Raw genomic sequence first — 27,701 nt, 5'->3', positions numbered from 1 at the left:
TCTATCAGCTATTGATGAATGACGGTTCTTGATGCAGTGCCGTCTGAGGGATTGGAGATTGTGGGTGTTCAGAATTCCATACCCCTCAACTAATAAGGAATAGCTATAAATCTTATGGATTTTTTTTGTCAGTCTTATGGACGTATTCTAATAGTCTTATGCATTCCTTGTTTTTCACCAACAGATTTTTATTCTGTAAGTACTTCTTCCATGTTGTCACAGTGCACAGTACACAGGCAGAGGGTTTCATTCACAACATCTCCGTTATTTTCATCCCATGACCAGGTTTGCTCAGCGCTTGAAAGCTCAGACTTTGATATAATACTCAAAAGTCAAGCATCCATTTTGCACCATCATGAGCTGAACAAAAGGGCCTGGAGCCATTCTGTTTTACAATCAAGTAGTTTTGAAAGAATATTCAACACAGACAGAAGCAATGGGAACCCAGATGAGAAGAATGAGGTTCAGTGGGGGGGTTTCTTCCTGAATGGGTTGACCTTTTGAAAAGGCAGATTTTTCCTGCTGATTTAGTCAATAGTTAAAATGTTTTGCTATTAATCTGTACATTACATTTATAGATTCTTTTCAAATAAGTCAAATTTACAATATACACACACTTGTACATTCATAATGACCCTAATTCTGAAAGAAATCTCATCATTTTGATTTCTGAATTATGGGATGAATTATGGGATGGATATAATCATGAACTTATAACAAATTATGATGTGGAAAAAGTTCAAGTGAAATTTTTCCTTGTTTGTTTTTTCAATACATAATGCAGAAAAAACAACATATAATTGTCTCAATTTTAGTTTGTGAGGATTTTTTTTGTCTTCAGTCAGGGTTTTTGTGAGGGCTTATAAGGCTGGACTCTGAAATGGGTTGACAGGTATGGAATTCCTCCAGATGCTTTGAATCCTTTCATGATGATATGCACCTTAAAGGATGAAATATCCAAATCCCTTACTATCTTTCTTTGAGGAACATCATTTTTAAAATGCTTCAATAATTTTCTCACCCATTTATTGACAAACCTTCTGCATTTATTTTCAGGCAGAAATGTCCTGCAAATCCTCTCTCATGTATCTGTATGGACTGTTTCAAATGTTTTAATCATGTGATCTGCTGAAAAAACTTTAAATAAGAAATGAGAAGATGACTGAAACTATGAAAAGTAGCTGCTCTCAGGTCTGCTTTTAAAGCATCACACTACAAATTTGATGTGGTCGTACACATCCATGGACAGAAAATTACTGCTTCTGTAGGACAGCTGTAAACACTATTTTTTCATATAAATTGATTTTATTTGTCATTTGGATGTTTATTTCCTATAAAATTATTGGGCAGCTGAACTTGCTGAGACTTGTAGAAGTTAGATTAGCATAGTTTGCTAACTGTACTGTGATTAGCCTCTGCAGTAAACCAATATACTGTGACTTAAAAGGATTTAAAGCTTTATTATTTTAATGTATATTGTACACAGACAGCTCCACTGACAAAAATATTAGATTCACTTTGTTTTGTGAGAGAACGTTATTATTAGTAATACTGCTAGGATGTGAAAGCTGTTTTTCCCCTCAGTAAGCCTCAGGATCTCTACATGCTACAGTGACTCTGCTTTCTTCTTCTCCTGCATGTAGCATTTATTCAACTTTCCAGAAGATTCCTCTATAAAAGTCATGAATAATGAATTCTGTAAAGTCATGAATCATGAATTCTGTAGCAGGGTTCTCTCTGGTTCCTCCACAGCACTACTTTGACTGCAGTCACAGCATCTGCACCTGGGAGAAGCTCCGTCACACTCTCTGCTCTTATAATTGTGAACGTGATCATTATGCTTTGGGTCTATAAAGTCTCCACTCAATAGAAAAGGAAGAAAGTCAAAGTGGTGAGAACTGGAGAATCTGCTTTTGAATTATAAATATAGCACAATTGGCAGAAAATAAATTGATACAATAATTTTATGGGATTTTAAAATGTGACACAAATGCAACAGAATCTGATCTTTTTGGAGATGTTAAAATGGCATTATTGTAAACTGTTATAGAAGAAATGCATGAAAGTCATGTAATGAGTACTGTAGAATCTGCTTTTGATGACTTAATTTTTTAAAAATAAATGTAATAATTTTAAATTAAAATGTATGAATTTATGTTTCTGAACATACAGTACAGAATTAATCAGGAGTGAAATATGAAAGTCGGGTCATGATGAAATCCTCTTCATGAATCCTTTGGAGTTTAATGGGATTTAATAAAAATTCACTCTGAATTCATTTTAATTTCTCAGAATGTTATGGACTTTTTCTTTGCAATAAACTTTATATGGGCTGAGTCTTAGATAGTTTCTAAGAGGCACCTTCATTACTTTTAATTCTTTTAACCGCTGCAACATTTTGTTATTAAAGATTTCTGTGTAATAAGCATAAATATGAAGGTCTTCACACTTTCTTATAGTGAGATTGAATCTGGGTGTGCATGCATTTAATGAACCTGAAAGACCAAAGCACAATTCCTAATGAGCTACCATGAAATGTAATGCACACACGCAGAAATACTCCTAAAAGTAGATTGTATGATGGAGCTTCTCCCAGGTGCAGACGGTGTGACTGCAGTTAAACAACAGAGGTGGAGAGGAACCAGAGAGAACCCTGCTACAAAAGCAAATAAACAAAATGCACTGATTTTAATCCTTGTGTGATTCATTATTCATGACTTCACTAGAGGTATCTTCTGGGAAGTTCAGTAACCTGTTCAACCTGTTTACATTCCGTGTGGCTGTGAATCTGCCTGAACCTGTTCTACCTTTCCAACAGTGAAAGAGTTTCTGGAGCTTCGACACCTTTTTCAAAATGCGGCTGAACAAACAGAACACTTCTTTTGTTTTTAAAAAAAAATTAGATTAATTCCAAGGGAACAAGGACTTTTGGTGAAAAGTGAAATATTTATCTATTTTAATGTCAGGTATGGAGAATGGGGGGGGGGGTAGTGAAACTGTTCTGTGAACTCTGAACATTACAGCAGAAGAGCTCAGGCCTGGTTGTACACAGCTGTCTTTCCATGAACAATAACTTTTCTTTCTGAATGGTGAAAGATGGACCAGTGTAATCCTGACCAACCTGATGGATTTCCACAATTAAACAAGAGGTAAACTACTAAAATACACTTTCATTTCTATTCAAAATCTTTATAATGAGACTTTGACTGTGCTTTCTACTGACTATCTATGTGTTAATCAGACCCTCCAGCAGTGTTGCCAGATAGGAAATATGCAAGTATTGTACCAAAACCTCAAAATTATCGTTTTTTTGTGAGAAATTATCATACATAAGCAAAACGCATACAATATAGTTATTTTAGCTGTATTTTAATTTCCAAAGAATATTAATTAAATTTTTAAAGAGTAATTCGCAATATTCCTGTAGTAGAGGGAAAACTATGACACAAAGAGAAAGTAAATGCACAATTACCGTAAGACTAGAAAGATTCGAATTCAACCCTGGTGCGAGCCGGTTTCACCAAGATAGACTACAGTGGTGCTTGAAAGTTTGTGAACCCTTTAGAATGTTCTATATTTCTGCATAAATATGACCTAAAACATCATCAGATTTTCACACAAGTCCTAAAAGTAGATAAAGAGAACCCAGTTAAACAAATGAGACAAAAATATTATACTTGGCCATTTATTTATTGAAGAAAATGATCCAATATTACATATCTGTGAGTGGCAAAAGTATGTGAACCTCTAGGATTAGCAGTTAATTTGAAGGTGAAATTAGAGTCAGGAGTTTTCAATTAATGGGATGACAATCAGGTGTGAGTGGGCACCCTGTTTTATTTAAAGAACAGGGATCTATCAAAGTCTGATCTTCACAACACACGTTTGCGGAAGTGTATCATGGCACGAATGAAGGAGATTTCTGAGGACCTCAGAAAAAGCATTGTTGATGTTCATCAGGCTGAAAAAGGTTACAAAACCATCTCTAAAGGGTTTGGACTCCACCAATCCACAGTCAGACAGATTGTGTACAAATGGAGGAAATTCAAGACCATTGTTACCCTCCCCAGGAGTGGTCAACCAACAAAGATCACTCCAAGAGCAAGGTGTGTAATAGTCGGTGAGGTCACAAAGGACCCCAGGGTAACTTCTAAGCAACTGAAGGCCTCTCTCACATTGGGTAATGTTAATGTTTATGAGTCCACCATCAGGAGAACACTGAACAACAATGGTGTGCATGGCAGGGTTGCAAGGAGAAAGCCACTGCTCTCCAAAAAGAACATTGCTGCTTGTCTGCAGTTTGCTAAAGATCACGTGGACAAGCCAGAAGGCTATTGGAAAAATGTTTTGTGGACGGATGAGACCAAAATAGAACTTTTTGTTTTAAATGAGAAGCGTTATGTTTGGAGAAAGGAAAACACTGGATTCCAGCATAAGAACCTTATCCCATCTGTGAAACATGGTGGTGGTAGTATCATGGTTTGGGCCTGTTTTGCTGCATCTGGGCCAGAACGGCTTGCCATCATTGATGGAACAATGAATTCTGAATTATACCAGCGAATTCTAAAGGAAAATGTCAGGACATCTGTCCATGAACTGAATCTCAAGAGAAGGTGGGTCATGCAGCAAGACAACGACCCTAAGCACACAAGTCGTTCTACCAAAGAATGGTTAAAGAAGAATAAAGTTAATGTTTTGGAATGGCCAAGTCAAAGTCCTGACCTTAATCCAATGGAAATGTTGTGAAGGACCTGAAGCGAGCAGTTCATGTGAGGAAACCCACCAACATCCCAGAGTTGAAGGTGTTCTGTACGGAGGAATGGGCTAAAATTCCTCCAAGCCGGTGTGCAGGACTGATCAACAGTTACCGCAAATGTTTAGCTGCAGTTATTGCTGCACAAGGGGGTCACACCAGATACTGAAAGCAAAGGTTCACATACTTTTGCCACTCACAGATATGGAATATTGGATCATTTTTCTCAATAAATAAATGACCAAGTATAATATTTTTGTCTCATTTGTTTACCTGGGTTCTCTTTATCTACTTTTAGGACTTGTGTGAAAATCTGATGATGTTTTATGTCATATTTATACAGAAATATAGAAAATTCTAAAGGGTTCACAAACTTTCAAGCACCACTGTATGACTATAACTTAGACAGAGGGTATAGTCAGACTTAGCATAGACGTCTAACAAAAACTGTTGCACAAAGCAGTTAAGACTCTGACTATCTTAAGTTGTACTATCCCGCAAAGGATTGTTGGTAATTTAAGACTCTTTTCAAAACAAAAAAAAATGGCGGACAGCAACCGGTCAGTGCCGTTCACGCACTCAGAGAATTTAGCCATTCTTGAAGAATTTAATTCCTACAAAGGGGTTTTGTTGGGGAAATTCAATGAGGAGTGCACCAACAAAAAGAAACATGAGGTGTGGAAAAAAATCACCGATGTGGTGAACAGCGTTAACCCCGCTGCGGTACGAGACGTGTCAGCTGTGCAGAAGAGGTTTAAAAATATGGTGCAAGAGGCAAAAAATGAAATATACAAGCGGAAAACGGGACCCCCAACGGGAGGAGGGAAAGCGAAGAAACTAAAAGTCACCACCGAAATGGTGATAGAGATCTACGGAGGCGAGTCGCCATTATTTTGGGGAGTGAAAGGGGGAAAGGAGAGCAGAGTTACCAGACCCAGCAACAACTCCCCTAGCAACGGGGAAACTGAGGACGCTCCTTCACCTTCCCAGTTGTCATCACCCAGTGCCTGTGTGGATGTTATACTAGCAGTACCCGAAGAAGAAGAGCCTGCCGACCAGGAGGAAATTACAGGTAATTAAATTGTTTTATTTATAAACGTCGTTAAGTCAAGTGGGTTTTATCGTCATTTTAGCATAAACAGTAGGTGAGCGTACCTATATGCTCCCGCAGCTGTATGCTCCCTAAGCACTGTGCTAAGCTAGCTTGCTGGCAAAATTTCCTACTGGGTTGATACCAAGGTCTGTGTACTAAACGAAAGAATGCTAAGCTGTGCCCAGACCAAACCCATCCCTAACACTAACCTGTGAGAACATCGGGTTGACTAACATGGATTTGAATGGTGCTACTACAGTAGGTTGTACATGTATAGAAAGACGTTTGGAACAAGCTAACCTATACTACGTTATGCTGTGAATAGGCTACAGTATCTAACGAACACCTTGCTTGGCCTGTTTTTTTTTTTTTAAGTTACCTTGGTGCCTGAGGACTCCCAGACTGTGATAGCTGCTCCCACCACCACCACCAGAACCCCCAGCACCACCACCACCACTAGAATCCCCACCATGGCCATGGTGCTTGAGAAGCAGTATACCAATCTAAATTTGGAAGAGAAAAAACTCCTTTTGGAGATTGAAGTCCTACAGCTCCAAAAACAAAGACTCCAGCTTAAATTGAAGAGACAGATGGAGGAGTAAAGCAGTAGTGTGTGTGTGTGTGTGTGTGTGTGTGTGTGTGTGTGTGTGTGTGTGTGTGTGTGAGAGAGAGAGAGGAATGGGTGATGACTTAATTATTTATGTAAATTAATTGCTATAAACAATATAACTAAATGTAATAAAATGAATGAGCTGTCATTACACTGTTTCTTCTTTATTTCATACTTTATAATTAGGTTATAATAACCTAAATTTATGTATTGAACACGTGCAATGTACTTCACTGCCTTAACATTTAAAAGTTACTCTTAGTTATTGACACTCATGGCACTTATGACTTGAATATGTTTTTAAATTTAACTTCAGTAAAAATATAAGAGCATACGATAACAGTAGTAATAATAATAATAATAACAAGAACAACACTATAGTAATAATGACGTGTTTCAAGTGGTCTTTAGTTTCTTTTAGTAGATGGGTTAGTCTTGTACATTGAAGATTCTTTCCACATACATTTGACGTACAAATCGACCAGCTCCTTGCTGGTCCTCTTCATCCTCTCTGTCTTCTACATTGTGATGGACAACTCCCTCCTCTTCTTCTGGGTCAGGTAGCTGAAGGTCCCTTATGAATTATAATTTGAAAAGGAAAGATGCGTATAAGTATCATGTGTCAGTAAATGACATATGTCCTTAAACCATATCATAAAGGTCTTTATTTATTTTGGACAGGCAGGCTTACCTTGCCATGTTGTGCAGAACAACAGTTGCACACACAATGTTGCACACTCTCTCAGGGATCATCCTCAGCTCTCCATGCAGACAGTGGAACCTCCGTTTCAGGACTCCAAAGGCCCTCTCAATTGTGTTTCTTGTTGAGCAGTGTGCTGCATTGTATTTCCTCTGTGCAGGGGTGGTGGGGTTCAAGAAGGGAGTCAGGAGCCATGGCTTCAGAGGGTACCCAGAATCGCCCAACAAGATGCCATCAATGATGCCCTCCTCAAATGCCTCACACAGTTGAGAATTTTGGAGGATCCTCGAGTCATGAACCGATCCTGGCCAGCGGGCCACACAATTTAAAAACTTTAAATTGTGGTCACAGACAGCCTGAATGTTGAGACTGTGGTAGCCTTTTCTGTTAAGGAACAAATGTTCATTTGCAGATGGCGCCTGTACTTTCACATGTGTCCCATCGATGGCTCCCACAACGTTGGGGAACCTTGAGATGTTGTAAAAACCCCTTTTGAGACAGGATAACTCAGCGGGTTTGGTAGGGAATTGGGAAAGCCTTTCTGAGAGTGCCCCTGACACTCTGTACACCACCCGGGAGACAGAGGCTTTACTAAGGCCCACTGTGTCTCCAACAGTATTTAAAAAGCTGCCTGTGGCATAAAATCTTAATGCGGTGCAAACCTGCAGCAGAGCTGGAATGCTGTGGCTTTTTGCTGTTGTAGGCCCTAGCACTTCTCCCAATTCATCCGTCAGCCTAAGGATGGCTTCTCTAGTCAATCTAAACCGAGAAATTATTTCATCATCATTATAAACCTCCAGTGGGTTAGTCCGGTCCCTGAAAACTCTTTCCCATCTCACTGCTCTTTCCATCAATACAGCAAGCCACACATTTTGTGCCATTTCTCCCTTGTTGCTATTTTGTCTGTTATTTCTGTGTTATTACCATGGTGATATAGCCCTTAGACCTATGTTAGACTGGGGGGGAGGGTGTCTTATTTTTTAAGTCTAAAATTAGACTTAAAAAATAAGTCTTAACTTTTGTGAAATTGTCTTACTTGCATTAGACTGGTCTATAAAGAAACTTAAGACCAATCTTAACCCATAGACCAGTCTAAACTACTTTAGTGAAACCGGCTGGTCGCTGTCGTCATCCGATGCCACGCTCACTTGTGCAGATGTTGGTTGGATAATCCTGTCACGGTAGAGATTGGATGCCATCATGGACTGCAGCATGGTGTTCGTCGGTTTGAAGGCATGGCACCCACCAGCATTCCTCACACACTCTGATGTGTGCACAAGTCCATTCAGAGTGTCTGTAATGAGCCGGTTTCATGATTTTGTTTTTATGAGATTGACTTTGGAAAAAACTCGCTCGCATGATGCATTGGAGTGGGGAAACACAAGCACATCCAGGGCAAACTTTCCCAGTTCACTGAACACGGCAATCCCCTGTAAATTCTCCACCTTAGAAACGTGAGAGAGAGAGAGAGAGAGAGAGAGAGAGAGAGGGATGCACGTTTGGACAACCAACTGAAAACTTTGAAATTATCGTACATTTCAGATTTTTTCCCATTATTGATCGTACATTGTACAGAGGGCAAAATATCGTACAAATATGACAATTATCGTACATCTGGCAACACTGACCTCCAGGATTTCGTGATGCTGCGATTTGCAACTTCAACACAAATTTAGCCAATCCCCACGAATTCAGGGCGGTGCTGCCCAATCACCGCAACTTTCCCGCAAATTTGACCAATCGTTGGCGTCGTCTTGAGGTGACGTTGACAAAATACCTTCCGCCTTACTTCCGTGTATATGTTCAAGAGAAGCAGCATGTGTGCAGTGTTGCCAAATTGGGTGGTTTTAAGTGCATTTTGGAGGGTTTTGAACATATTTTGGGCTGGAAAACGTCAGCAGTATCTGGCAACACTGCATGTGCGAGTCAGTGTTTATGTAGGCTTAAATTCTGTTACTGAAAGTGTGTTATGTTTACAGTGAAGGACTGTGTGCACTTTACATTATTTTTTAATTAATACAAGAAATTAATGGATGCCAACATTTTTGCCAAAATGGTATTTTATTTTCCATTGTTTAGGCAGCTTCAGCATCATACTGTGAGATTCTGTGAAGCCTGAGCCATTTATTTTATTAGTTTATAATTATTGTTTAATTTAGTCTTCAGGAGAGACTGCCTGCACACAGTACTAGTATTAATAGTTTTTTTTTTTCTTACATGAAAGCTGAGGCATTTATATTATATTTTAAGGTAACTTCATGTTTTGTGCTGTGAGGTTCTATGCACTTTAACTTTTGAACCAACAGGTGCATTTGGATAAGTAAAGCCTATTTTTCTGCATTTTTGTAGTCCTGGTAATCTTTTATATTGGTAAAGTTGTTTATAGGACCATTTCTCAGTGTCTTTGTTTTTTTTATCAATAGTTTTTCAGTAATAACTTAATATTTAACATATCACTCAATTTTAATCACAAAAAGAGAAAATCACAACAATTTCTTGCAACTTTCACTTCCTCCCACAATGTAATCGCAACAAAAACCTAAAAAACACCGCAACTTTCATCGCGATTTTTTTTAAAAAAACCCGCAACATCAGACATTTTAGCCTGCAACAATCACAAAAAAGGCCCGCGGAATCCTAGCCTGGGAAATCCCATGCTGCTTTGCACAATCGTTCCAATCTGAAAAGACCCTAACCCTAACCATATTTCACTTGTGATATGGTCTGGTGTTAACCAGACTAGCGGAATCCTGGGGGGACTGGTTAATGATCTCAAGGCTGAACATAAATGATTAACCTTAAGTAATATTTTAAGAGTAGAATGTGTATTATTACTTTTTTCTATTGAAACCTGGAAAAAGAGATCAAAATGTGCAGGACCCAGCTGCGTATCCATGTACAGTGATGTGTCTATAGATCCTCCACCAGTCCGGGCCATACTAAAGTGAGGGGCGGCTTTTTTTTTTGTACTCATTTTGCATATAGGTGTAAGGAATTTTAAAATGATTTAATTTTGTTTCCAGCATTTCTTGTTTTGTGTAAAGCTAAGGAGTGTGTGTTATAAAATGTTTTGTAATATTCAGTGTTTCAGTAATATTTTCTGAGTCTGTCCCCTTATTGCATTTCTCAGCCACTCGGTAAAGTCGTCATGTTGAGTCCTGATAATGTACTCATTATAAAGAATAAACTGTGGAATTATTTTTAGTGTGTATTTTGTCTTTCAGCCTGATTTGACACAGAAAGAAAATAAAAAAGCCCCACACAAATGCATACTATGTTATAATTCACTCAGACTCCCACTGCAGATTTCTGTAAAGAACACATGAGAGTTAAAAGATAAAGGAAATCTATTAATCTGATTCAAATCTATGATCGCCTTTGCAGTGTTCTGTTGATATAGTGATATAGGGACATACAGGAGATGTAAAAATGGCACAACACCCTCCAGGATCGATTCCCTTTGCCTACCGCTGAGTAGCCTGGGTTAGTGAGTTAGTTATTTGTATTGAATTTTGTGGCCTGAATTTGACTGGTTGAACCTTGACTCTGTGTGGATCAGTTTCAAAATCTAATCAGTTGATCTGCTGATCTGTGAACCCCTTGTTCTTGAGATTTCACACTAATGAGAATCTCTGAGAGACGCACAGACAACCTGGAAAAATAATGCCTCCCCATAGATTACAAAACAAAACAAAAACCCTCAATAATTCTTCACATTTACAAGAATAACTTTGCAAAATTTAGCAAAACACAAATGGGCACTGAAAATTACACATCTGGTGTTCTGTGTGTAAGCAGTGTGCCTAAGATGAAGAGATCAGACTCACCAGGGCCCAGCTGTGTGTCTATGAAGAGTGATGACTCTATGAATTTCCCACTAAATTTTAAAGATGGAGAATCCACAGCAGGATACAGGTATCTCCTTATATCTAATTCAGTGTGTTGCACTGCAGCTTATTCCTTCAGAAATGTAAAATAAATAGACAGATGATATTATATTTTATGGCTAATGTGTGTGTGTTTATAGTTATAATCATCTTAATATGAATAATGGAGGCGGCATGGTGGTGTAGTGGTTAGCGCTGTCGCCTCACAGCAAGAAGGTCCGGGTTCGAGCCCCGTGGCCGGCGAGGGCCTTTCTGTGTGGAGTTTGCATGTTCTCCCCATGTCCGCGGGGGTTTCCTCCGGGTGCTCCGGTTTCCCCCACAGTCCAAAGACATGCAGGTTAGGTTAACTGGTGACTCTAAATTGACCGTAGGTGTGAATGTGAGTGTGAATGGTTGTCTGTGTCTATGTGTCAGCCCTGTGATGACCTGGCAACTTGTCCAGGGTGTACCCCACCTTTCGCCCGTAGTCAGCTGGGATAGGCTCCAGCTTGTCTGCGACCCTGTAGAACAGGATAAAGCAGCTAGAGATAATGAGATGAGATGAGATGAATAATGGATGTGTTCTTATCAGAAAATGTGTTTATTCTGGTTTTTATTGCAATACAACAAATTATAATGTGTGTCTTGCTGTGCAGTGAAACCCAGATGAAGAGATCAGACTCACCAGGGCCCAGCTCTGTGTCTATGAAGAGTGATGACTCTATGAATTTCCCACTAAATTTTAAAGATGGAGAATCCACAGCTGGATACAGGTATCTCCTTATATCTAATTCAGAGTGTTACACTGCAGCTTATTCCTGCAGAAATGCATCATAAAAAGTCACATAATGTTTTAATTTATGGCTCAAGTATATGTGTGGAAATGTGTGTGCCTGTATTTGTTACAATCTGAGACTGAATAATTTGTGTCCTTATGAGTAAATATATTTGTTGTGGTTTCAATTTCAGTACAATATATGATGTGTTCTGTTATGTAGTGAAACCCAGAGAAAAGGATCAGACTCATCAGAACCCAGCTGTGTGATTATGGAGAGTGAGGAGTTTATGGAATTAACATTTAAATGGAAGGGAGAATCCTCACTGATACACTGGAAATAAACATTAGCTTAAGATAACAGCTGTTTGTTTGCCAATTTTATTCTAACAAATCTATAAACACACAGATTATTTAAAGATACTGTATATTGAGGCATCTCCATCAGGTTTAGTCACATTTGTGAAAATGTGGAAATCTTGGAGCAGATTTCAGAGTCACCATTTTCAAACTGTAATTTTACGTTTGTGGATAATGATGTAATAAAGACTTAGATGTGTATGACACTATATTGCTAAAAGTATGTGGACACCCCTCTTAATGATTGAGTTCAGGTGTTTCAGCCACGTCAGTTTCCAACAGGTACATAAAATCAAGCTCATAGCCATGTAATCTCCACAGACAACACTGACAGTAGAATAAATCACACTGAAGAACTCAGTAAATGCAGCACTGTTATGAGATGCCACCTTTGCCACAAGTCAGTTACTGAAATTTCTGCCTTGTTGGATCAGTTCTGGTCAACTGTAAGTGCTATTATTGTGAAATGGAAGCATCTAGAAGCAACAACATTTCAGTCACAATGCAGTAGACCAGCAAACTCACAGAACATGGCCATCAAGTGCTGAAGAATGCAGAATGTTTAAAAAAAAAATCACCTCTCCTCAATTGCATCACTGGCAATAGAGTTCCAAACTGCTTCTGGAAGCAACATCAGCACAAGAAATGAGTGTCAGGAGCTTCATGAAATGGGTTTCCACCATCACTGGACTCAGGAGCAGTAGAAACGTGCTCTCTGGAGTGATGAATCATGCTTCACTACCTGGCTGTCTGATGGATGAATCTAGGTTTGGTGGATACCAGGAGAATGAGACCTACCAGAATGCATAGTGAGAACAGTAAAGTGGGGTGGAGGAGACATTTTAGACAATTGTATGCTTTGTAAACTTTGAGGCAACAGTTTGGGGAAATCCCTTTCCTGTTTGAGCATGACTGTGCCCCTGTGCACTATGCATGGTCCATAAAGACATTATTTGATGATTTGGTGGAGGAGGAACTTCACTGTCCTGTATAGAGCCCTGACTTTAACCCCATTCAACACATTTGGGATGAACTGGAACATTGATTGGGAGCCAGGCCTTCTCATCCAAAATCTGTTCCTGACCTCGCAAATGCTCTTCTGACTGAATGCGCACAAATTCCCACAGAAACACTCCAAAATCTTGTAGAAAATCTTCCCAAAAATGGGAAGGATGTTAAATCTGCAAGGGTGGGGATCAACTCTGTATTTACGTCCATGGTTTTGGAATGTGATGTCGAACAAACTCGTATAGGTGGGATGGTCAGGTGTGTCCATAATTTTGACCACAGAGGGTAAATAAAATATTTTCTTTTCACAGTATCCTACAGCGAGCAAGAAGCAAAACAGAACAGAAGATCATAATCACAGATACCGGGTAAGAAGTGAGAAGGGTCATAAGTGAGACCAGAACAGTGTTTTTTTTTTTATTCTCCTTGTATTATAAACATCTCTCCCATCACTTCCTACTGAGTATTTTTACAGCTTGATTCGGTTATCAAGTACATATTCAGTGGATTTAAGTGAAATCACAGAGATTGTGCTTGATATCTCACCACAGGTCTGTTTCCATTTTACAGGTTCAAGTCTCTAACTACTGAACCTCATCTTCAGGAGAGATGCAAATTAAATCTGATAAAGAAGTTTCAGCATGTAAATGAGGTGATAACAAACCAGGGAAACCCAACACTTCTCAATGAGATCTACACAGAGCTCTACATCACAGAAGGAGACAGTGGAAAAGTCAATAATGAACATGAGGTGAGACAGATCGAGGCAGCATCCAGGAGAGCAGCAACAGAGGAAACACCCATCAAATGCAATGACCTCTTTAAGCCCTTATCTGAAGAAGACAAACCCATCAGGAGTGTTCTGACAAAGGGAGTCGCTGGCATTGGAAAAACCGTCTCTGTGCAGAAATTCATTCTAGACTGGGCTGAAGGGAAAACAAACCAGGATGTTCATCTCATATTTCCACTTCCTTTCAGAGAGCTCAATTTGATGAAGGATAAAAACCTGAGTCTGATGAAGCTTCTTCATTTCTTTTTTAAGGAGATAAAAGAAATGAACATTTCCAATCTGCACAAAGTTCTGTTCATTTTTGATGGTTTGGATGAGTGTCGTTTTCCTCTGGATTTCCAGAACACAGTGAGATTGTGTGATGTAACTGAATCATCATCAGTGCATGTGCTGCTGATAAACCTGATCAAAGGGAATCTGCTTCCCTCTGCTCTCATCTGGATCACCTCCCGACCAGCAGCAGCTGATCAAATCCCCTCTGAGTGTGTCAATAGAGCCACAGAGGTACGAGGGTTCAATGACCCACAGAAGGAGGAATATTTCAGGAAGAGGATCAGTGATCAGAGCTTGAGCAACAGAATCATCACACACCTGAAGTCATTAAGAAGCCTCTACATCATGTGTCACATTCCAGTCTTCTGCTGGATTTCAGCCACTGTTCTAGAGAGAATATTGGGTGAAGCAGAGAGTGGAGAGATCCCCAAGACTCTGACTCAAATGTACACACACTTCCTCATCATTCAGACAAACATTGTAAAGAAAAAGTACACAAAAAGCAGAGAGGCAGATGAAGAAATGGTTCTGAAACTGGGTAAACTGGCTTTTCAGCAGCTGATGAAAGGGAACCTGATCTTCTATGAGGAAGACCTGATGAAGTGTGGCATTGATGTGACAGAAGCATCAGTTTATTCAGGTGTGTGTACACAGATCTTCAGAGAGGAGTGTGGGCTTCACCAGAGTAAAGTGTACTGCTTTGTTCATCTGAGCATTCAGGAACACCTCGCAGCTCTGTATGTGCACCTGGTGTTTATGAATGAAAAGAGCAATGTTCTTCAGCAGAGTAGGTTTTCTAAAATGTCAACAATGTTCAAAAAAATTTCAATCACAGATGTCCACAAGAGTGCTGTAGACCAGGCTTTACAGAGTAAAAATGGACATCTGGATCTTTTTCTTCGCTTTCTTCTGGGTCTCTCAGTGGAGTCCAATCAGATCCTCTTACAGTCCATAGTGACACAGACAGGTTCCCACAGTAACCAGGAAACAGTTCAATACATCAAGAAGAAGATCAGAGCAAATCCCTCAACAGAGAAATCCATCAATCTGTTCCACTGTCTGAATGAACTGGAGGATCATTCTCTCGTTGAGGAAATCCAACACTACCTGCAATCTGGAAATTTACACCAACTTAATCTTTCTTCTTCTCAGTGGTCAGCTGTGGTGTTTGTGTTACTAACTTCTATGCAGGAAGAGGATGGGTTTGTTCTTCAGAAATATACCAATGATCAGAGTAAATCAAATGAGGTTCTTCTGAAGCTCCTGCCTGTGGTTGCAGCATCCAGAAAAGCTCAGTAAGTAATGCTGACTAGAATTGGAAAACTCTTACAATATTCAAGATGGAAGAACATGGTTAGACTTCATAAGATTGTTCTTCTTCTTTTGGCTGCTCCCGATTCGGGGTCACCACAGTGGATCTTTCGTCTCCTTTGCTCCCTGTCTTCCGCATCCTTCTCTACCACACTTGCCACTTTCATGTCCTCTCTCACCACATCCATGTATCTCCTCTTTGGCCTTCCTCGTTTTCGTGTGCCTGGCAGCTCCATCCTCAACATTCTCCTTCCAACATGCTCTGCATCTCTTCTCAGGATGTGTCCGTACCATCTCAGTCTCATCTCTCTTAGCTTAATTCCCAAGCTCTCCACATGTGCTGTCCCTCTGATTTGCTCGTTCCTTATCCTGTCCAACCTTGTCACTCCCATCACAAACCTTAACATCCTCAACTCCGCCACCTCCAACTTTGCCTCCTGTCTCTTCGTTAAGGGTAGTGTCTCCAACCCATAGATCACATCTGACCTCACGACTGTCATGCATCTTACCTTTCACTTTTGCTGGGACTTTCCTCTCACAAATGACTCCCGAAATACTTCTCCAACTGCTCCACCCTGCCTGCACTCTCTTTCTCACCTCACTATTGCAGCCCCCATTTTCCTGCACAGTTGACCCCAGATACTTGAATTCACCAACTTTCTTTCCGTCTACTCCTTGCATCTTCACTACACTCTCATCCCCATTCTCACTGATGCACATGTATTCTGTTTTACTACTGCTCACCTTCATTCCTCTTTGTTCCAATGCATACCTCCATCTCTCCAAACCCAGCTCAACCTCCTTTCTACTTTCACCACACATCACATCATCCACAAACATCATGTTCCATGGTGACTCTTGCCTCACTTCATCCATCAAGCTATCCATCACTATGACAAACAAGAAAGCACTCAAAGCAGATCCTTGATGGAGTCCCACCTTCACTTTGAACCATTCAGTAATTCCAACTGCACACCTCACTGCTGTTTCACTGTTCTCATACATGTCTTGCACCACTCTAATATACTTCTCATTCACTCCACACTTTCTCATACAATAGCATAACTCCTCTCTCAGCACTCTATCGTATGTCTTCTCCAGGTCTACAAACACACAATGTAGCTTTCTCTGGCCTTCCCTGTTCTTCTCCATTAACATTCTTAAAGCAAAAATTGCATCTGATGTGCTCTTCCTTGGCATAAACCCGTACTGCTGTTCACAGATTGCTACCTCTCTTCTCAATCTCACCACCAATACCCTTTCCCATAGCTTCATGGTGTGGCTCATCAATTTTATCCCTCTGTAATTACTGCAGCTCTGTACATCTCCCTTATTCTTGTATATTGGGACGAGCACACTCTTTCTCCATTCATTTGCCATTTCCTCATTTTCTAGGATCTTATTAAACAATCTCATTAGGAACGCCACAACTGTCTCACCCAAACATCTCCAAGCCTCAATTGGGATACCATCTGGCCCGACTGCTTTCCCAGTCTTCATTCTTTTCATGGCTGCCCTCACCTCATCCTTACTAACCAACTCTGCTTCCTGATTTGCTGTCTCCAACAAATCTGACCATTTCTCTCTTGGATTCTCCTCATTTAATAAATCCTCAAAGTACTCTTCCCACCTTCTTAATGCACTCTTTGTTTGTCAGAACATTTCCATTTACATCTTTCATCACTCTTACTTGCTGTACATCCCTCACTTCCCTGTTTCTCTGCCTAGCTAGTCTGTACAGGTCTTTGTCTCCTTCTTTGGTCTCCAGTCTTTCATACAACTCCTGGTGTGCATCTGCTTTCACCTTCACAACTGCTCTTTTTGCCTTCTGTCTCATCTCTCTGTATAACCGCCTGCTTTCCTCATCTCTCTGATCGTCCCAATTCTTCTGTGCTAGCCTTTTCTCTTTTATAATTTCCTGAACTTCTTTGTTCCACCACCATGTCTCCTTGTCTTTCTTCCTCCTTCCCGATGACCACCCTAGCACCTTCCTTGCTGCCTCTCTTACTAGTATAGCAACAGTATCCCAATCTTCTGGCAGACTTCCATTACCGCTCAATGCTCATCTAATTTCTTCCCTAAACTCCTTCTGATGTTCAGCCTCTTTTAGTTTCCACCACTTAATCTTCAGTTCCACTATTTCACGCTTCCTCTTTTTCACTTTCAAGCTCATCCTGCACATGGTCACTCGATGTTGTCTAGCTACACTCTCCTCTGCCATCAATTTACAGTCTCCAATCTCCTTCAGGTTACTCCTTCTGCAGAGTATGTAGTCAACCTGTGTAGATCTTCCTCCACTCTTAAACGTCACCCTGTGCTGCTCTTTCTTCTCGAAGTATGTATTGACTATTGTCAAATTGATCCTCTTGAAAAAAAAATCAACCACCATTTACCCTTCCACATTTCTCTCTCTTACACCATATCTGCCCATCACATCCTCATCTCCTCTGTTTCCCTCGCCAACATGTCTGTTGAAATCTGCTCCTATCAGCATGTGCTCCTCCCTCAGTATACTTTCTACCACTTCATCCATCTTTTCCCAGAAAAACTCTTCATTCTCATATCCAACCTGTGGGGCGTATGCACACACAACATTGATTACCACTCCTTGAATCTCCAACTTCATGCCCATCACTCTCTCTGACACCCTCTTCACATCAATCAAACTATTGACCAACTCTCCCCTCAGAACAATACCAACACCATTTCTCTTTCCATCGACTCCATAATAAAACTTGCATCCACCTCCAATGTTCTTGGCCTTGCTTCCCTTCCACCTCGTCTCCTGCACACACAAAATGTCCAACTTCCTTCTTTCCATCATACCTGCTAACTCTCTCACTCTGCCAGTCAAATGTTCCCACATTCAATGTTCCTACCCTCAATCCTAAGCTCCTTCCCTTCCATCTTTCATGCTTTCTCCTAACACGCCTCCCCCCTCTCTTTTTCCTTCTCCATTTTGGCACAACAGTAGCACACTTTCCACCGTCACCCTGTTGACCAACAGTACCGGAGGTGGCCATTGTTAACCCGGGCCCCGACCAATCTGGTATGGTATTTCTCTTTTCAAGCCGCATGTGAGATTTGACACAGTTTTCAGGGTTTTCATTAGTATGGAAAACAGATGAAATGTGAAAAGTAGCAGATTAGGCTGGGGATCATGGGGGCTGCTTAGGCCCCAATGTGGGTTCAGGGCAATGCCCTGGTGGGGGGACCAGGGGGGCAAAGCCCCCCTGGACAAAAACAAATTTTACAATTTCTAACAGCCAATCGTTAGCTCTCCATGGTCCATCTGAAATCGAAATTCAGTCATTCCTGGGTCTCATGGCAATTACACTTTGTATGCCACAAAGCCCAATCAAGATTTGGGAAATTGGAACACAACACGGACACTTGCAGAACAAAGAAATCTAATGTATAACCACAAACATGCAAAATAGCAATAACTTAAAATGCAAACTGGGCAGGGTTCTCCACTTTTCAAAAATAAAAGGTGGCGGTTCGTCCCGCTGAAGCTGACAGACTTTGGGCTTTTTTGACAGTGAAACTGGCCAATAAATGGATAGGAAATGCTCAATCATTGTTAAAATCATTTTACAAAAAATTCACACTTACTGTACATTTCAGCTTTGTCAACGTGAGATTCATTTGACATTTCAGTTGAGACTGATGCGCCTGTTGTGCATCCCTGAATTAATAATATTTTTTTTCTGTGTGTGAAAAATAAATGAACTTCCATGCATAAACAAAATACCCAATTACAATAAATACATATATTTTTTACAATACACCCAATGTTAATTGGGTGAAACCACTCCAATCCATGCACGAGCTGGTGCGCATTCATGAGACTGGCACTACAAAGCCACCCCGGCCTCCGTAGTTCAAGTCCTTTGACCCAAGAACCTTAGGCCATGGGTCCAGTATGGTCCACGTGCATCCCCCCCACAACTCTACAAAACAAGATTTTTTTTAAAGCATTGGGGTCCTCTGAACATTAAATCAACTGGTAACAGTAAATATATTGGTTCTCACTATTCATTTTCCTCAAATATTGAATCGCACCCCCAAAACGTTAAATTTTCGCCAATATTGTGCCATACTTTTTGTCCGCGTTATGACTTCCACTCTTGTGGCTCACCATGGTCCGATTACCATATGTAATATATCAAAAGAAAGGTAATTGTTTACTGGTTAAGATGATATCTGTCAAGTTTAGATCTGATGGTGCTAAATATTTTAAAATTTAGACCTAACAGTTGTACCCCACTTGTCCCTGTGCTATCCCGAACAATCAGTGAAAATTTTAATTCCACATAATACCAAGCCACAATGAACTTAATAAACAACATTAATATATTTAGGGACAATTTACATGAATATACCTTTCATTTGATACCATACATAACTTCTTACCATACCAAGTCTGCCAGATATGACAGACAATCTTGTAATATGATTGTAGTGATTACAATCTCATCTCATTATCTGTAGCCGCTTTATCCTGTTCTACAGGGTCGCAGGCAAGCTGGAGCCTATCCCAGCTGACTACGGGCGAAAGGCGGGGTACACCCTGGACAAGTCGCCAGGTCATCACAGGGCCGACACATAGACACAGACAACCATTCACACTCACATTCACACCTACGGTCAATTTAGAGTCACCAGTTAACCTAACCTGCATGTCTTTGGACTGTGGGGGAAACCGGAGCACCCGGAGGAAACCCACGCGGACATGGGGAGAACATGCAAACTCCACACAGAAAGGCCCTCGCCAGCCACGGGGCTCGAACCCGGACCTTCTTGCTGTGAGGCGACAGCGCTAACCACTACACCACCGTGTCGCCCAGTGATTACAATAATTTTCAATATATAAACACAATACAGTTTCAATGGAAGGTGAAGCAGCAATGAAGTGTTCATTTTATTGACATTGTTTTGTGTACTACTGCTTCATCCAGATTCACTTACAGGGCTACAAGCATATCAAGTATGAAGCAGATTTACCTGTCGTGTGCAAGAGAATCACCAGGTCGTATACTTTCCATATTTAAGTTTTACTTTCCAGCCTAAAGACAACTAACTGTATCATTTAAGTTGAAATAGTTAAGATACTAATTGAAATACTTAACTGACATACAATTTTAAATACTAACCTGTTTATTCTCGAACTTTGTGGCATGTATTATTCCAAAATTAGTATGATCTTTTCCTGAAAATGTTTAATAACCTAAAGCAGTGTTGAATTGCAAAAATGTTTCAATGATGTGCCAAGTTATGATGTATAGTTTTGTGAATACTTTTCTGTTGACCTAACCAGGTGTTTAGTTTACATATTCCCTAAAATGTTTAAATGAACGCTGAGTTCAAAATAATGGTTTTTACATGCACCAAAGTGGTCCATGGCATAAACAGGTATTGAGCTTATATTGCTATTATATAGTATGAATGTAGACCAATGTGAAAATATAAAAGCATCTTTTGGCAATACAGTCGTTTTTCATGAGTATCATATTTGGCAGACTTGCTATGGTAAGAAGTTATGTATGGTATCAAATGAAAGGTATTTTCATGTAAATTGTCCCTAAATATATTAATGTTGTTTATTAAGTTCATTGTGGCTTGGTATTATGTGGATTTAAAATTTTCACTGATTGTTCGGGATAGTGCAGGGACAAGTGGGGTACAACTGTTAGGTCTAAATTTTAAAATACTTATCACCATCAGATCTAAACTTGACATATATTATCTTAACCAGTAAACAATTACCTTTCTTTTGATATATTACATATGGTAATCAGACCATGGTGAGCCACAAGAGTGGAAGTCATAACGCGGACAAAAAGTATGGCACAATATTGGCGAAAATTTAATGTTTTGGGGGTGCGATTCAATATTTGAGGAAAATGAAGAGTGGGAACCAATATATTTACTGTTACCAGTTGATTTCATGTTCAGAGGACCCCAATACTTAAAAAAAATCTTGTTTTGTAGAGTTGTGGGGGGGATGCACGTGGACCATACTGGACCCATGGCCCACCTGGAAGTCCTGCAGTAAACAAACACTGAAGCAGCGGGAAAATGCAGCTCTCGCCTACATAATCACAGATATGTAAAATAAAAGACCTGAACTTAACTTGTGTGTGTGTGCTGTTATATGATGACTGTAACTGTGTATGGTCAGAAAAGACGATAGATAAGCGTAACCGTTGCACAATAACGCTACAACAACCTGCGTGTGCACCGCAAAGTTATTTAGCTGCTGGTTAGTTATTTTGGCCACTTCAGGTAACCCCGTATGCATTTGTTTCATGGTCTTCTGTGTGTTAAATAGTTACAATATTATAATAAAGCGAATACTTCACGATTTATTTGGTGTATACTGATGAATGTTTTTTTTTGGCCGAAAAACAACTGATTCAGATGCCATTACAACCAATGATTTCAATCAGCAATCAGTTACGAATGAAAACCCTGTTTTTTACACCGGATGCCCTTCCTGACACAACCCTCTCCATTTATCCGGGGACCAGTGCCAAGAGTACACTTCTGCACCACCAGTGGCTGGATTTTTAGACCTCATAAGATAAGCACTCAAATAAGAGTTGTATGTACAATATGTCAAAAAGATTGTGGACCCCTGACCATCACTCCCATACAACATCTCATTCTCTTGAAACCAGAATTTAAGAGATGGCTTTCATATTTGGCCTTTACACCTCCAAAGTTGCTCACATGAATTTTATTTAAAAAAACAAACAAAAAACACGAATTACATTAACAAGAAACTAGAAGGTGCAACATTCTCCATTGCGAAGACTCTCCCATGGAGGAAAAACTCAATGAATATTACAAAGTGCTGACACTGAAGACTCCTTCCATAAATCTGACATCAGTGCCATCATACAGAAACCTATACCAGATCACCATGATAGAGTTCTTTTATAATAACCTGTTATTATGTTTTTAGCGTTAGCTTATGTAGCTCTTCCATGAAAGTCCTTGTAAATTAGCTTTTTTTTTTTTTTTTTTAAACACACTGAGTGTATTCCAGTGCATTAATATAAACCTGTGATATTCAGTTGCACTACTGTCGGAGCTGCTCTTATCGAAAATTAATCAGCACCTTCTGACCAATCAGAATCCAGACTCAAGAGTGCTGTTGTATAAATGTCTAATCTACATTCAGTAAACACACGTTACATCATAAATGTTACAGCATGTTACACCCCTTGTATACCATGATTGTACATTTCACATTTTAAAGAGAACTTCTTTAATATTGTACACTGTTATTTCATCATGTATTGTGTTCTTTCCTTCAGGTTGAAGAATTGCGGTCTAAATGAGAAAGGGTGTGCAGCTTTGGCTTCAGTGCTCAGCTCTGAATCCTCCAATCTGAGAGAACTGGATCTGTCTGGGAATAAACTCAGAGACTCAGGAGTGAAGCGTCTCTCTGCTGGACTGGAGAATCCTCACTGCAAACTGGAGACACTGGGGTAAGATCATGGGCGTTGCCACCATTGAATGTGAAGGGTGCGTGTCCCCTTCACATTTCATAATTCTTCGTTTGGACCCCCCCCCCGCCCCCCCCACACACACACACACACACATTTAACATAAAACATTAGTTCACCCAGCACCGTTTCTATTGCTTCGTGAAAGAATCCATTCCACTTGATCGATAAGAGAAAACACAGAGCACTGAAAATCCACTCCGGGTTTTCCGGGAGTTCCCTACAACAACTCCCTGCACGCGAGTGAATCTCAGCGCGAGCACAGAAATGTTGGTGCAGCTGCTGGAAAGTGGAGGAGGTGACGTCAGCCCCATCGCCACCTCACAATGTCTAGCTTTTGCTAAAACCTTATTCTTTTGTTATCTGCCCTCAAAATTAACCCTAGGCCACGTTAAATTAATGTTCAACTAAACAATGAAATAAGCCAACTTTTCAAAATTCTCACGGGGGAGAAAAGTGCGTGAACGACGTTTTCAGTTGGCCGAGGGTCTGATGCGGGGCTGAAACGATAAAAACAGTGGATCCCAATTAATTGCAAACCATTTGAAATTTATACAATTAAAGAGTTTTTGAATTGTTGATATTGTTCTATCAATTACTATAGGTTATGGGATTCATGTATCAGGCATGAGAGAGCTCAGAGTGAAAAATCTGAAATAATACTCTTGTCTTGAATTTGAATATAATAACAATGAAAGGGAAGTCTTAAATCAGATTTTGAGCTGAAAAATCTCATGCCTGAATACTGTATACATACAGAAACCCACAGAAAATAACACAAGTGATGCTTTAGAAAAATGTTCATCATTTCTTAAAATAGTCACAGTGAATGAAAGTATTATTGGATTGCATCAAATGTATTTTCCTTCTGTAAGCTCATATAAAAATACAGAACTATCATATATAAAATTAAATTTTAATAAGATTTGACCAAAAATAGTAACAACTCAATTAAATAAATACTGCATGTCTTAGTATTACTAAAATGCATCTCTCTCACTAAACACTTTCCAGCAGAATTTTTAAAAAGCACTAGAAATCCTATCAAAATCCTATCGGAATGCAGCAAAGGAATTTGCTCATTTGCAAACTTTGAAAGTTTCCAAACAAAATGTAAAAATGGCACTATCAATACTACCATACTATCACAATATACTCCATAAAAAAATTCATTCAAATGCAAAATTTTAGTCCGACCAAAATACACTCACTCGTAATCTTTCACTTAAAACCTCAAAACTCTCTCAAAATCAACCATTTTCCAGATAATTCACTTGTAAACTTTCACTTAAAACTTTCAAACATAAATTCAAAATAGCACTAAGACACTCCCACACTATTCAAATACACTCACCAAACACATTCTCTGTCCTGCAAAATTTCACTAAACACTTTAGAAGTTGTACAGTTTGTTTCTGAAATGCTATGGAAGACTAGTTTAATTTCACACTCAAATGTCCATTATATTCTGATTTAAGGTATCTTTACCTTAATGTGTAACTGGCTGGTCGAACATTTGCTTATCCATGGAAAATTTATTCTCCCATGCAACCTGGTATTTGCATTCATGTTTTTGTTGTTTGGTATTGGGTTTAGTGGCCATGATGAATGACTGCTTGTAAAAAATGTCGGACAGCCTGGGTGAATCCTACATTACGGAAGTGACTGTTGTTCTGTTCGTTGATTGGTTAAAAATCAGTTGACATCAGCAGTGTTTCTCATACAATTCTGACTGGACATAATCGGGAGTATTTTTAACTTGGCGGTAGGGATTTCCCAAAAACTGGGAGATTATCCAGTTTTTAACAAATCCAATTGGGAGGCGGGAGACGGAGGCTAAAATCGGGAGCCTCCCGATGAAATCGGGAGGGTTTGCAAGTATATAATTTAATTCAAACCCAGTAGGCCTACCTTATTGTAATGCCAAGAATGAGGTCAAGTCTGCTCTGATGATATTTATTGATTCCTTGTTTTGTCGGGTCTTTGCCAGTTTTCTGGAAAGTAACATGGGAAATCAGTGTATGGGGAAGGAATAGTAGAAAGGAAAGCAATGGAGAGAGATGGATGTCATTCCAGGTGGATTGTGAAGGAAAGGGGGATAAAAGTTATGAAGTGGTAGAAATTGTGGTGGCACCAATGTAAGAAGGAGTGATAGCTATAAATCTATTTGTTATACTAATCTGTAAATGTTACTGTAGTACCACCATTGCATGTATGTTGACAAAACTGCACTTGTTCATTGTGTGAAGTTCTCTTTTATGTGTCGTTGCTTGACAGAGTGTGATTTTGTGTTATGAAGACTGCATGATGCCATGTCATTTTTATTATATTACTAAATCAGAAAAAAGTAAAATGCACTCACTAAAGTCACTGTTGGTGGTGAACAAAATTGAACCTGTTCATTGTGTGAAGTTATTTTTTATGTGTCACTGTTGCTTGACACAGTGTGATTTTGTGTTATGAAGTTTGCATGATGCCATGTCATGCCTGTTCATTGTGTGAAATTATGAATATTCTTATTTTTAAACATACAGTTGAGTGTCACTATTGCTTGGCACAGTGGCATGTTGTGTTACATCTAAAACTAAATAAAAAAGGAAACACAAAATAAAATGCACCCATAAAGTCATTGTTGGTGATAAAGTGTGTCACAGTCATCTCATTATCTTCGGCAGAGCAGTGGGTTTAAAAACAGGCTGATTAATATATGGACTAGTTGAATGAGGACTTATTGTTGAGTCTCTAAAATAGTCATTGAATTAAGTGACTTTTGTAGGTAAAATTAGGTGTTTAACAACCTGTTAAAAATACACCAGAATGCAGGAAATGGCATCTAATTAATTAAAAATTTTCTGCTCCTCAATAAGGCATTCTTTATTAAGACTGAAGCCGAGGATGTAGGTTCATCATCAATGTCCTGAGGGTGAAAATTTCATTTCACTGTATCATTTGAGTCGTAATTTTCTGATCACAATATTTGTTTGGGGTAGCACAGTGGTGTAAGGGGCAATGCAGTGGTGGAGTGGTTAGAACTGTTGCCTCACAGCAAGAAGGTTCTGGGTTCAAGCCCCACAGCCAGTGGGAGCCTTTCTGTGTGGAATTTGCATGTTCTTGCCCTGTCTGCATGGGTTTCCTCTGGGCGCTCTGGTTTCCCCTATGATTGAAAGACACGCAGGTTGGTAAAAAGACCCACCCCCTGGGACCAGCACTAAGTATGCACCAAGTCAGTGCATACTTAGTGCTTGTCCCAAGCCCGAAAAGATTAGGGAAGGTTGCATCAGAAAGGGCATCCAGTGTAGTTTTTAAAAAAACAAACAAAAAACACCTATGCTAAAGGGATTGAAAATCAATTGGGCTTTGCTCTGTATTCTTCCCCTGTCACTATGTGATAAATAAATGAATTAGAATTAGTTGTGTTTTGTACGTGTATTTGATGTTACAGATCTTTGCTTGTCTTGGGACTGAAAAGAGCTTTTATGATTATATAGTTATGGCATTACAAATTATTCGGATGAAGTTGTTCAGCACCTTTTAAAATATGATATGGTTCATGCAGCTTATAATTGAATAAATCAAAGGAGCTAAAATAAGCTTTGAAACAGGTGAGGGTTCGAAAGACAGAAAATTTACTCCTTTGTACGGCAACCATTGTTCAGGATGGATGAGAATTTCAGCTTTGTGAATTGTTTGTAGAATTCTCTCTCTCTCTCTCTCTCTCTCTCTCTCTCTCTCACACACACACACACACACACACACACACACACACGAACAAGCAAACAAGCAGAAACATTGATGGATTTCCTCATGAGTGACAGATTTGTGTCACACTTTTGGTTGCCCATGTCTTGGATGTACCTTGTATGAAAAACACAAGTGGTGTATTTCCCAGAATTTAATAATCGTGGTCTGAATGAGAAAGGGTGTGCAGCTTTGGCCTCAGTGCTCAACTTTGAATTCTCCAATCTGAGAGAACTGGATCTGACCAGGAATAAACTCAGACCATGGGGCTCGAAATTCATATGGAAGGAGTCATTTTTTTTAATGAATATCAATATATTTTGATTAAATGTATCAAAAATATATTGACACATTTACCTATGGGCAATTTGGAATAGCCAGTTAACCTCACTGCATGTCTTTGGACTGTGGGGGAAACCAGAGCACCCAGAGGAAACCCACACAGACACAGGAAGAACATTCAAACTCCACACAGAAAGGCCCCTGTAGGCCACTTGGCTTGAACCCACAACCTTCTTTCTGTGAGGAGACGGCACTAACCACTACACCACCATGACACTGTGTACATGTTCCCTTTCATTCTTGCTGGCAACCTTCTGTCTCAAATCACTCCTGACACTCCCCTCCATCCATTTCAACCTGCTTGCACACTCTGCTTCACTTCTCTTCTGCACTCACCATTACTTTGTACAGTTGACCCCAGATATTTGAACTCATCTGCTTTGACCAGCTCTATTCCTTGTAGCTGTACCATTCCACGGTCCTCACTCTCGTTCATGTGAATGTACTCCATCTTGCTCCGACTGACTTTCATTCCCTGTTTTCTTATGCATATCTCCATGTCTCTAAATTTTCTTCCACTTGCTCCCTGTTCGCACTACAGATCACAATATCAAGTCAAGTTTAT

At 39.7% G+C, this 27,701-nt stretch overlaps 2 protein-coding genes across 2 annotated transcripts in view; both read left to right on the top strand.

Annotated features, from left to right (window-relative positions):
- Positions 1 to 2,802: 2,802 nt before the first annotated feature.
- Positions 2,803 to 27,701, top strand: part of LOC132900386 (NACHT, LRR and PYD domains-containing protein 12-like) — a 103,126-nt gene continuing 78,227 nt past the window's right edge. The window contains exons 1-6 of the mRNA XM_060942451.1: positions 2,803 to 3,149; positions 10,952 to 11,071; positions 11,679 to 11,795; positions 13,477 to 13,533; positions 13,736 to 15,523; positions 22,865 to 23,038. Coding sequence (XP_060798434.1) covers positions 3,097 to 3,149; positions 10,952 to 11,071; positions 11,679 to 11,795; positions 13,477 to 13,533; positions 13,736 to 15,523; positions 22,865 to 23,038 — 2,309 coding nt within the window. The 5' untranslated portion in view covers positions 2,803 to 3,096. The remainder of the gene's footprint in view (positions 3,150 to 10,951; positions 11,072 to 11,678; positions 11,796 to 13,476; positions 13,534 to 13,735; positions 15,524 to 22,864; positions 23,039 to 27,701) is intronic.
- LOC132899907 (uncharacterized) lies at positions 5,132 to 6,533 on the top strand. Its single transcript, XM_060941958.1, has 2 exons — positions 5,132 to 5,825; positions 6,222 to 6,533. Exons 1-2 carry the CDS (start codon positions 5,297 to 5,299, stop codon positions 6,446 to 6,448), a joined length of 756 nt encoding a protein of 251 aa, XP_060797941.1. The 5' UTR covers positions 5,132 to 5,296; the 3' UTR covers positions 6,449 to 6,533.

The sequence above is a fragment of the Neoarius graeffei genome, chromosome 16 (genome assembly GCF_027579695.1).
Source record: "Neoarius graeffei isolate fNeoGra1 chromosome 16, fNeoGra1.pri, whole genome shotgun sequence".
In the NCBI taxonomy this organism is placed as follows: domain Eukaryota; kingdom Metazoa; phylum Chordata; class Actinopteri; order Siluriformes; family Ariidae; genus Neoarius; species Neoarius graeffei.
Note: the sequence above shows the minus strand (reverse complement) of the source record. Positions and strands in the feature narration are given on the sequence as shown.